Consider the following 13,136-nt stretch of genomic DNA (forward strand, 5'->3'; position numbering starts at 1 on the left):
TTAATTATTTCACAAAGAAATTACAATGTATTTTAATTTAAGTGAAGTTGAAACTAATAAACAGAACAGATAAAATGATGAACAACTGTCTACTTAAATAAACGGTTATGAGTAGTTAATATAACTGTGTGAAAAAAACACGCAACTGGAAATTCCATATTAATAAATATTAAACAAAATGACAGAAAACTAAAATCTATTCGAATGTCAGCGTTAAATACTTGGGAAAAAATACGGTAGTATGGTAGTCATATACTCCACCTCTATCATTAGTCAAACGACAAGTTTGTAACATATTTATCATACTATATTGCAACCATGATGTTTTGATCGTCGTGAAGAAAACAACTGTATGAAAAAAACAAAGTTAAGAAATACAAGTGAAATAGTAATGCAACAATTAATGAGAACAGATCAATTCAGGTGACAAATGAATGAAAAAAAGAAGCAACAATACATCATGAGAAGGAATAAATAAAAGTAGACAGACGATTAATTGTTCATTAAACAATATTACAATATAATAAGCTCCCTATGAAGGGATACACAAATATCTATGATTGATTAAAAGCTAAATTCTATCAGTGCGTTTAAAAATAAATGCATAAGAGAGAAAAAATGCGAATAAGATATAGATATATATCACAGTATATTGTGTAATGAATTCCTTTGGAATTTGAACATGCGCTCAAAATTGAAATTGCACAATGCATTATGTAAAAATGCAATTTGTGGAGATCAGAGTTGTAGTCAAACGTTTAATGACTAGGAAATAAAATAAAAACTTATTGACAAAGCACACATACACGATAACATTGAAGGATAGTAATTTTTACAATGGATACGTATATTTAAGCATTTTTCAGATTTACGTATTAATATCACAAAGCACAGTCTATCAGATAGATAGGCTAGTAAGTTAATGATAAATTTGGAGAGAGATCACAAACTTACTGGTAAATTTAATTATGAGCTATAATACCTTTAAACAAGAGTTATTATCATTTTTTTGAGGGTAAGACAAAGTAAAAAGATATTTTTTTAAATGCAAATTTTACTGAAAGTATCATTTCAAATTGTCTTCTTTACAAATATGACTCTGTGAACCAAGTGTAAAATGACGGATAAATATTACGATGGAAAAAAGACAAGACATAAAAATCAAAAACATATACAAGATAGAATAATGAAAAAGCATTTTCTTGTTTATTCAAAATAAGCAGGATAGAACTATTGCAACAGTCCACCACCAGCTCAGGCGTGGAAGATTTGGTTACTATTCAATTCCAGTAAAATTAACTGTTGCAGTGACTTGAGTACCAACGCCGGGACCACTTGACAAAGCAGAAGTATTCGAATTGATTCCGCTACTACGTTGCTGTTTTTTAGACTTTTTCTTATCACCACGAAATAATTCACGATAAACATCAGATCGTAGGAAACGACAATAAGAATCAGATTTCATTAAATGAAAAATGTGTTCTTCAGCTGCTTCAAAGCAATAACGATTTGGTGTTGTATTAGATTCATCATCTATTTGACGTCTTACTAGATCAGCAATTCTACTGTCAATATTTATTGGTTCTACTGCATTTGGAGCTAAATACTGCTGATATATATTCATAATGGATTGACGAACTTCACGCAGTGGAGCACCTTTGAGTACCTACAAATAAATAGATTATAACAAATTAGACAACAATTTACTTTTTTACCTGGATTATAACAAAAAATATGTCTTAGATACCACAACAAACAGATATAGGACTCAATTATGTAGAGTGAAGTAGATGAATTGGTGATCGATGAGCCTGAACTATATTGACGAAGCAACCGGGATCGAAAAAACACTTCAAAGTCAACCCCTGATATATCAACCTAGAACGACCGTTAAGTATATAAAAGCGTCTAACAATACAACTGAAGTATGCATAATACTGAGATTCAAAACGACAATTTATCTAATGAACGGTTTATTATTGTAAATGGGTTTCAAACTCGTGAGGTATCTGTGGCGATTAATGCGTCTGTACGTCTGCAAAGAAAAATAGCTTTTGTAATAATCACATTGACATTAATTACAACATATGATAGGGTAAATGACGGTCCGTAATTGTGTCTGAAGTTAGTAATGATCATCAACAACCCAAACAGGGACTAAAAGGACACAAATATGGAAACTATTGCGTTTAAACAAAGATTTAAGAGATACACAAAGGCAAGAAGTTATTGTTACAAGAGTTGAGAGAATATAATTACAGCAATAGACACAGTAAATGTTATTAGTTTATGTAAATACCTTAGAACATTACACAAAGATAAACATAAATTGCACCATACATTCAGAAATTATCAGGAATGAAACTGGTTATTAAATAGTAACACAGTATAAACCAATAAAAATATAAGTCAAATGAGGAGAGAATTTAGAGATTCCAAGTGAACCTAACAATGACATTTGTTGAACCATAATTAAGTCAGAATGTTAACCAGGAACTGTACAATGATAAGCTTTCGTGAATGAAACAGTGTTAGCTATTCAAAAGGTGTTGAATTGGTGAAGGAAACGTCCACTTGTGAATGAGGGGATGAAATGACAGCACATGTGTGCATAAAAACACGAGATAAAGTTATATCTTATCTTAATATTTATTAATCTTAGTTAACAAATAATGTTTAATGTTTAGGTTAGGGTGAAGAGTTTTATCTAGATTAAGGATCAAGATTGAGTTAAAATTAGAGCTAGGATTCGAGTTAGAGCTGGGATTAGAGTCAGATTTAGGGCTAGGACCGGTGATTAGAGTATCTCCGAATCATAACCTTTAGTCATGATCTTTGCACCAAAATCTAACGGTTAAGAGCTTGTAGCAAACCTATACGAAGTAGCTAATAATACAAAACAACAATATATTTTTGGTATTATACCATAATCTATTCATCTACACTAATTCTTTTCTGATTAGTCAAAATGGGTCGTTCGACAGTATAGTTTAACTTTACCTTGGTGACCTAAAACTGAATAGTATGATACAATAAAACTTTAGAAGTGGTTCTTGCTAATGCTTAGCTTAAAAAAACGAACAAAATACTGACGGGTCTATTCATTTATTAAGTGAAATTTCCCCATCTACGCGAAAACCATTTTTTCAACAATAACCGATATTTAAGTAAATGTAAACTGTGAAGGAAAAAGTTGATTAAGTGAATGGTTGATGATAGGCATTATGTGGGACAGTGTTAATGCGTTTCATGTGGAATTTCCTTTGAATACAAAACACTTTTTTCCGTAACTACTTGTATCACACACAAAAATATTTTATTATTTGATCTTAATATTTTGTTCAGTATATTTTACTTCGTTTCGCGTAGACGACATCCAGGTAGATTAGTCGGGAACTTCTTTCGGAATCATGAATAATGCTATTGTGAACTATAATAAATCCTTAAAAACTAGACAAAAGTAAACTGAAAAAAAATTCCTTGAAGTTATCATTTTGAAATTTTCAAACCATGTCGGAAAAATGGAATTCCTAAAATCGGTATCTTCAGTGTTTGATTTTTAAGGACACTTCAAAATTTTCTATAGATACATATGCATTTCACATTGTATCATAGTCAGTCGGATTTACAATAAACTTTTCCAATTTTTTTTTAATCTCCTCTCCTGATTTTCGATAACTGGGTTAGCTAGTTCGGAAATGCATCATTCCCCGAAAATCCAACCCGAACCAAACAAAGGAGAATTTCACGATGATCGATATTTGAAGATGAATGAATTCACAAGTCTCTACCAATAGATTATGGACTTCAAGAGTATTTCAAGTATTCACAAGTATTGATAATATATTTTGATATTAATTAGACATGAAGTTGAGAATGAGCATTTCATCCTGTTTGGTACTTATTAAGTTGATCTTGATGTCTGCAATGAGAATTAAGTCTGATACTCAATTTTATCTTTTTCAGAAAAGGTAATATCTGTTGTGAATTGGGTAGATTAGTGGATAACAGTCTAGTATTTTTGATTTTCAGTAAAATCATCAGTATTAATGTAGGTATAAACACTTGAGAAGTCCCCAGGAAAACGAAACACCCATCTTAGATTTTACCACTATCCACTATCGTCAAAATGAATAAATAGTTACAATAACTAAAGATTTCTTTTTCAAGCGGCAGTTTCACTGGTTAAAGCACTCGACATCCAGTTATTTTAGTTGTATTTTGAATCCCATAATATACACTACTTCGGTTTGATCAACTGGATAATACCAGTGGTTCTTCTACAAGGAGCTCTACTTAAAATTAGGTACATAAAATTATACTTGGTAAGTAAATAACAAGTATGTAAATTTCTTACTTGACATGCCTGCCAGAATCTCAGATTTTCTGCTGAAAATTCTTTTTCTAACCAACGTTGAAATTCTTCTAAACCAACTGGATCTTTTAATAGTTCATGAATTGAAAAACTCCAACGTTTAATACGACGAATAGGTAAATATTTTGGACGTAAATCCGTATTCCAATAATCAGGATTGTCGGAAATCCAAGGGTTCAATGCACTAACAGGTTCTTGATTAGGATCATAGACTGAAAAAAGAATAATATTTTAAAAAAATTAGTCGATTAAAGCTAACGTACGTGTATTTTGACTAGTTTACAAAAATAACCAGTATTCATCAAATGTTTTGATGTTCAAATCACACATTAATCACTTTATTCTGAATGGTTAAGTAATAAATGTTAATGTCATACATTTGACGATTCCCTTGATAAACTTGAACAAACTAAGCACAAACTACATACAGAATAAAATGAATTAAAGTCTATTTCAAGGATTCACGTCTACTGCAAACAGTTTTAAACTACAAGGAGTAATATAATTATACATCAACTTCGGTCTGATTTACAATAGTTTTAATTCTCTCGTTGTTGATAATATGAAATGAAATTGATCGATCGCCTTTGAAATAGGTGCATCTTGAGTTGACTGCGTTGATAATGCTTTTGAGTAAAAAGTATTTACGTATAGCTGGCTAGTGGCTAGTAGACGAATTCAGGAAGCACGTTTCATTTTATTATGGACGCTTCAGCTAGAAGTAGCTGGATCTGTGTGTTAATGTTCATTCTGGCACTCGAACCCAGCACTTTCAGTTCAAACATCTAACACATAACCTACTGAGTTCAGTTAGCCACTAGCTCGAGGCCTTCTTAGAAAAAAATTATTATTATGGAAAATGGGTTTCGGGATTCAAGACTATGTTTTTATTTATTTATTTGAACACATAAATATTGGTACAAAGATGCATCAGATATATATGCGCCACATAAAAAATTGTCATTTCATTAAATTGTGTGAGGGCTATGATACTGCCCAGGTGCCCAGACCGAAACAGGTGGTTTTCTTAGGGGGCCACATCCGGAGCCTTTGACCTAAAGGTCTGATCCACAACGCAGCGGAGCATCGTGAGGAAATGCAGTCCCATGGTAGCCGGTGACCGACAATTGGTTCATACGCCATTTGTTCCCTCAGGATACTAGAGCCCATGTGCACCATTGGTTTGGAATCAGGGTTTTCCAACACCCCTAGGTGGATTTTCCGTGTCCACCAACCCGGTTAAAGCGCCGGACATTCGCTTCGGAGTGAAAAAAATGACGAACAAAACACAATCCGATAGATAATTGATGCTCAACGACATAATATGGTTGTGATAACCTTTTATGAATTATGATTATTAACGCGAGTTTTCCGAATGAATTGATATTAAAGGACAATGAAACTGGTCAAAGAATAAGTTTATCTACCAATAAAGACATGTTTATGTTACAAAATATTCAACATAAAAATAAACATGAATAGAAAGTACTTCAAACACGGTTAATTAAAAGATGCAAGTTTTGTAAGTCATTCACAAGTTAACAGAACTAACATCTGACTCTCAGACTTTATTTTAATTTTACGTATCAGTTATTTTAATCAATAAAACTATTAAAAACAGGTTTTATTTAACATATAAAGCTAATGTGAGAAGTAGAATGGGTTTTAACTCAATGACAAAAACGAATGATCCTTAAGTTATAAAAATACTAAATTTAATTCATTATATGTTAAATATTAAAAAGTAATTTTCATAATGATTGGAAACTGAAAGTTTTTTTCTTTGTTGACAGTCATCTCAGCAGGGAGTTGCAACAACAAGCACGATAACACTGATTCACTCGAAGTAACACTCAACTACATATCTGTTAGTAATATATTCATTTAGTGAATCCATCTGAAAATTGATCTTTTGTAAGACTAAACTACTTCATACGAATCATTTGACCTATAAAGACCAATACCCTAAACCAAGTCTTCAACGGGCATGATGTTTTTTAAAATCAAAAATTACCGAGCGATCAAGAGGAAATCAAATAATTTATTAGAGACTTATAACTTAATCATGATTTATTGAGTGGAAATTAGGAACACTATAAGGCATTGAGTTGAAGTTGTATTTTATGTGATAACTAAAGATACAATCCAACTGAATAAACAGAAGTAGGTGGAGCAAGACTCGGGAACCTACGATCTGGTAGTTGAAAGTCTAACGCCCTAACTACAAAACAGATGATTCGTTAAAGAGCTTCAGAGACTATATGACATGATAAAATAAATCCTACTTTTTATTATCTACAATCATATTAACGCTGATATTTAAAGAGAGAGAAAAAAATGATTAACTACCCGAATTAGGTGAACTAGCAGTAATTCCCCCCATATGTCCGGCTGATCCATGTCCACTAGAAATTTGACCAGCTGTCGAGAAATTATGTGCGCCATTTCCTGTTCCACTGTTGGTACGAGCTAATGACATTGAAGTCAATGATGTGATTCCATTAAATCCAGTAGCTGAAATACTACGAGTATGTTGGATTAATTTATCACCGGATGTACGTAATATAGATGTTGGCGTAGTGGCAGAAGTAGAATTAGTATTCACATTTAAACTACCTAATGCCAATTGACTGGTAGAAGTTGTATTCGGTTGGTTTATTCCACTTGTGGATGGTGCAGAAAAACCAACAGATGTTGATGTAGATAAAAGCAAATCGAATTCAGAATACTGATCGGCAAAGTTCTGAAACAGTAAACAAGTGAATGACAAAAATAGTCACCTACCTGTTATGTATATAAGAGAAACGAAAGGAAATAAGAAGACAGAAAATGAATATTCTTGGTCAAAAATTAATAGATTGATATCATATGTTTTGTTATCCTTTCTTTCTAGGACTTAGCATAATGGGAATACAATCAATTTCATCAATATAGTGTCAACCAACTTCCACATTACTCTCTGGATGCCATCTTATCACATGCTAACTAGTGTGATTGCACTTAATTTGACGATTCAGTGAATGTATTAAGTTGAGGAATCTGAAATGCAGAATAAACGCAACTCAGAAGTATTCCTCGACAGTCTTACATTCTAGATCGAAAGTCATACTGTTTGGTTTGTGAGCGCTAGGGAGATTATAACCTGATCACCTAAATATCAGTGTGAACAGAATGGAATTGGAAACTGAAATCCAGTGATCAAAAGTTGAAAACCTACACTAATGAGATAAACTTTACACTTTAAAATCATATGACTGTAAGTGGACTAGTAAACTACGTGATATGAACATACTTGCAAACTCTCAGCAGCTTTAGATGATTTAATTTTTGTACGTGAACAAGTATGAAGTTTGTCTATCCTATCTCGTAGCGAAAGACCATCCAAAACGGAGAATAAAATAGATCCATCTAAAACATACAGGAAAAGATGGAAGATGGAAAGAGAAAAAATCATTTTCCTTACTTTTTATGTGAATCAAAATGCAAAGAATTAAAAAAAATGATCAGGAAGAAATTTTCACTATCAGTCAGCCTTCAGTGTTCTAGAAAAGTGTCATACTAAAGGTGCTAATTTTTAGGGATCTGAACACTTTACTCTTGTAAAAATCAAAGTCAGACTAAAATACACCATATGGTTTCCACGAAAGAAAGTGTTATGTGGTGAAGATAAATATATAATTATATCTGGAAGCATAGATCACACATTCAAACATAACTCCGCCTACTTTCGATAAAAAAGAACAAGTTGTGTAGTTACTAATTTACTTCAAAATAGAAGGCACATTTGGCGATTGACGAATTTTACAAATAATAAGGAAGGTTACCAGTAACAAGTGTTATTGACCCTAACACTGGATGTAGTAGGTTTGAATCTCAATAGAGTACCAGCTTCCTGAAGATTGTAGATACAACTTGGTTACGAGTATCAACTAGTACAAAACATAAATCCAGGGTTATATCAGTTGTTTACAACTACCTGACACATTTGTAAGGTCTTCCTTCACTTTACTTACCACTATCATGCAGTACTGGAGACTTGGCTAACGTTATTTTCGAGATAACTTTGTTTAAACCGATGGAAAAAGTCACACCTACGAAAAAAGCTAATGTAAAACAGTAACAGGAATATATAAAATGAAATATGTTTTCATGTATTTAGTGAGTAATTTGAATGAATAAAGCAGCTATAAGTGACCAGTCATACAAAAAGGAAATCAAATTTATTTAACTCGATTTCTACTGGTGAGATAGCTTTAAATTGAATGTTGAATATACTTCTTTCATCTATTTAAAGAGCAATAGTGATATATGTTGATATGATGTACCTGCATTAATATTGGACCAACTTCATACATATATATAGCTCCATATTTAAAATCGTAAGTTGAAGTATTACTAATTTATAGACAAAACTTAGTGAGACAGACTGAACCACTATGGTATTCTGTCTAAACAGTTATTTTCATTTTCTTTAAAGCTTATACAAAGGAATGTAAGTATACAATTTTTCCTATTCAGTTCAATTTTCAAACCAGGAATGAGAGAAATGGTCTGGAATCTAATATATATTGACATTTGAAGCACTAGTAAGAAAACTATGCACTACACTGATACTAAATTTGACTTAATCAGCAAGATTGTCGTATGGATAGAGGAAAATTGAATGAATAAGTTACTACATACAATACATAATTATTGAAAAAGTCGATAATTTACATAAAATCGTAACCTAAAAACACAAGTACACTAACCCGGGCCACTCGGAATAGGAAAATTTATAGGTCGAGATGTGGTTTTTTTAGGGCGTTTAGCACGACATAATTTACGCATATCAATATCCGTTGTATTAATACAGCCTGGTGGTGGCCTATGCAAATCCCAATAGGCTCGTTCTTGTGATTCAAGTACCAGTCTCTCCAATTTATCTCTTTTCTTATCTACTTTAGCTTCTGCTTCTGCCTATATAAAAAGTAGGAATTTTATATTACATACGTATATGAGTGATAGTCAAAAATTCAATGTATCATACAAGAGAGTATGAATTGAGTAACTCCATAAGTAGCTCTGTGCTTAATACTGATTGCTGTAAGGAACTTTTGAGGGATCTGCACAAAATATCACGACAGATTGTTTTTATTTACAATAAGTAAGTAAATTACTGGTCAATAATAATCTTTTGAGAGCAAAATTATTAGATAAAGTCATTTTTTATTAGGTTACAACTTGATATTTTACAATATTCTATCTTTTCTACTTGATATCAAAGTACAGTTAATGCTCATTGGTATTGAACATTTAAGTTTTAACCAATGACTTACTATTGCCCAGGTATTTGAGTAGAATTATCAACACTTAACAGATCTGACAAACAGATAATGTAATCAGGAAACTAATTTCCATTGTATACGCTTTCTTTACAAAATTTAAACGCCACAATTTTTTACTAGGAATACTAGCTCTTCATCTAACGAAATAACCTTAAGCAACTGATTGAAGCCTGTGAAATGTAAAAGTTAACAGATAATCTAGACATTCTGGCACTCGACCGACCAAGAATGTGATCCCATCTGCATACTTGAGCGAAAAACTCATAAATAGTAGCTTAACCTAAACGACGAAGTAAGAAATGTTTTAACGGTAACGTTGCATATTTTGCGAAACTGCATGTTTTTTTTACAAATAACTTAGGGTGGTAAGTAAATTTTTGAGTGAATAAGAAACTTGCCTTGAGGGTTCTATTTTCAGCCATTAAGTAGCAGGTTCAAACCTACCTTCTTTACGTGATTGAGCGATCGAGTACCAGCTTTAGTCACTACACACTGAATCGAAATCAGTACACAAATCTGCGGTCAGTTAATGAGTTGCAAAGATTATTGCTAAAGAACTGAGTATTAATCGTAAAAATTAAAACATGCAATTATTGAGAGACCATTTAGAAAAGCTTCAAGGTTAATCTACTTGTATATAAATGAACGCCCTGGTATAGCCGAGGGTGGGGAGAGTCAGCTCTCTCGAAATGCTCTCACACGGTTACACGTATACAGCCACTGATAGAGAAGTCTTACTCACTGCCTTTTTGAGGTGAGGGTGTTGTTTACGAAACTGAAAGGACAAAAAGCGAATGTCTGGCACTTCAGCCGGGTTGGTGAGTACGGAGGGTTCACTTAAGGGAGTTGGAAAGCCCTGATTTCTAATCAGTGGTGTAGATGGGCCCCGGGATTTAAGGAAACAAATGGTATGTGAACCTATTGTTGGTCACCGGTTAACATGGGACTGCATCTCCTAACGTTGCTCCACTGCCTTGTGGATTAGACCTTTAGATCGAGTGTTTGGGGTGTGGCCCTCTAAGAAAACCACCTGCTTCGGTTCAGGCAGTATCCCAGCCCTCACACAAATCGGATGACAAAGTGTGGCGCATATACAATTGATTCCTCCTTGTACCAATATTTATGTGTTTAAATAAATAGATAAAAATCTACCTGTATATAAATGAACTCCCACTTATGGCAGTATATATTTTGTAAACTAGCCAGGCGTTCAGCTTCAAATCCAGCCAGTTCCAATCTCTGTTTGTTTTGCATGGTGCGTTTACATAAATAAACGGCATAATCTGCAGTATCTGCCTCCATGCATCGACTTGGATAGAGAAAAGGAGTTTGAAATCGGTAGTACGTATGTCCATCATTTTTTACAGTCAGCACATGATCATCAATACAAAAAATGTAACCCATGGACGCAATACGACTAGCAATATGAACAGCTTCAGTAACATCACTAGCTCCAATGTGTTCCATCAACCAATGAACAATATCACTACCTAAGATAGGAATTCAGAAACAATAAGTCCTAATATGGTAGATTAGGGTAGTTTGATAGTTCAGTTAGCAATAAAAGTCTATTTTTAAAAAAATCGATAAAGTAACTTACCTGGAGACCACATAAACCGATACACAGAACTATTAAGTCAATGATAATCAGTGTTCTTAAAGCATATTCTACGCTCAAAAACACTGTCAAAGACAACTCTATTTAAGACTTTTTGAGGAGTAATCTGTCGCTACAAAACCTGATAACATAGTACGTGAACAACAAACTACTTCAAGAGAACATGCAAACAAAGAACGAGGTCTTCATGATTTGGTTGAGCATGCATTTTCAAGGTAATTTGAGACTGCACTGATCATGATGATGATCAAAGACTGGATTCCATGCAAGCTTAGTTGAAAAACAAAGTGTGGGGTGGAATCTCTCATCTATTTTCGCAATTATAATATATACCTTAAAGATTAAGCCAGGAATATCAAATCTTCAGCCAATACTTATCAGACTATACTGCATGAACCGTTGGCCAGAAACTTAAATGTCTTACAGGTTCTGAGAAAACAATACTGGATCTTCATAAACGTACAAACAAGTCACCAAATCCATGTAAACGGAGGTTATTCAATTTAAATATTGCCATCTTTAAAATTAAGCCATACGGCTAGATCACTGAGTAGCATATAATGAGGCTGATAGTTGATCCTTATGAATAAAGCACGTCAGTGGGGACATGAGCCTACACCTACAGGCATCTCGAACATGTTATGGCTCAGTAATCATCTTCTACGACAATGAAAAGCTTGTGAAAAACTTTGCATTAGTTTTGTCACCCGATGACACCAATTACTGATTATATCACCCAGTGATGCTCAAATTGTACAGAACGATCAATATACTAACTGCCTCAAGATGGGACTGAGATTATCTCATTAAACTAAAGTACACAGGACGGCTGCTTGAAGATTTACATAAAATTAGGAGTTTCATCAGCGCCCCTGCCCATAGAGAAAGGTTAGGTATGTGCTTAACCTTATGTATACAAGCTACTTTTTGAATCCATATTTATAGTACGACAGATTATCGCAATTGGGAACTAAAGACAGTTATTTATTACACTAAAGAAACTGCCAAAATGTTGGGAGATCCTATAATAAAATACACAAATCTTGTTTAAATAACGAGACTTATCAAACAGAAAGCTGCAACTAACCGGTAAATGTGCTAGGAATTATTGACATTAGACTTTTAACATTACGGACGGGAATTCCATCTTCTTCTGAGATCATCTGATCAACCAATGCTTCTAGTTTTTTCCAAAGATAATCATTTGGAGATTGACGGTCATCCAAATCTGCGGGCAATAGAACTAAAATGAAGTACAATACCTTCAGATGTCATCTTCTTTGATTGTGCACATCCGACATTTAATTGTTGGTTCCCTTCCCAGTGGAGATCACAAGGTTGAGTAACACTTGGTGGAACACAGCTTTTGTTCAGACACTTTACATCAATCTCGGAGTGAGACTCAGACTTTTTTTCGGATAGTCCCGATGTTTTACATCCTTTAGGAAGGCTAGATGGGGAGTCACAGCCAGTATCAACAATTGGTGAGTATGGTGCCTCATTTCCAGAACATTTTGAGACGCTTTGGACCATGTTTTGGACATGTCTACAGGCCATACTTTTCAACTGGTTGACCATACCAGGAGGTGGGAGGAGGAAGGATTAACCTCAAAGATATTTGAGGAACCCGCAGAGGTCATTGTAGATTCAGTTTCAGTTTCAGTTTGAAAAAAACAGACGGTTTGGTGGCCTGTGTTAGTTCTGGTAGTTACGGTATCTCAGTTGATGCAACTTTATTTTGAAAGAGTCGACGGATGGAACCTCAACCACATGTTGAGGTAATGTTGAGGTAATGCACACTCGCTAAGCAGAGGCA

General features: G+C 33.7%; 1 protein-coding gene across 1 annotated transcript; it reads right to left on the reverse strand.

Annotated features, from left to right (window-relative positions):
- Positions 1-970: 970 nt before the first annotated feature.
- On the reverse strand, positions 971-12,853 carry Smp_138430 (putative regulator of G protein signaling; the record flags this gene model as incomplete). Its single annotated transcript, XM_018799554.1, has 7 exons — positions 971-1,666; positions 4,358-4,587; positions 7,664-7,783; positions 9,127-9,334; positions 10,855-11,192; positions 12,408-12,548; positions 12,583-12,853. The coding sequence occupies 7 exons, from the start codon at positions 12,851-12,853 to the stop codon at positions 1,277-1,279; spliced, it is 1,698 nt and encodes a 565-aa protein (XP_018651331.1). The 3' UTR covers positions 971-1,276.
- Between the last annotated feature and the right edge of the window lie 283 nt (positions 12,854-13,136).

The sequence above is a fragment of the Schistosoma mansoni genome, chromosome 3, assembly GCF_000237925.1.
Source record: "Schistosoma mansoni strain Puerto Rico chromosome 3, complete genome".
Taxonomy (NCBI): Eukaryota; Metazoa; Platyhelminthes; class Trematoda; order Strigeidida; family Schistosomatidae; genus Schistosoma; species Schistosoma mansoni.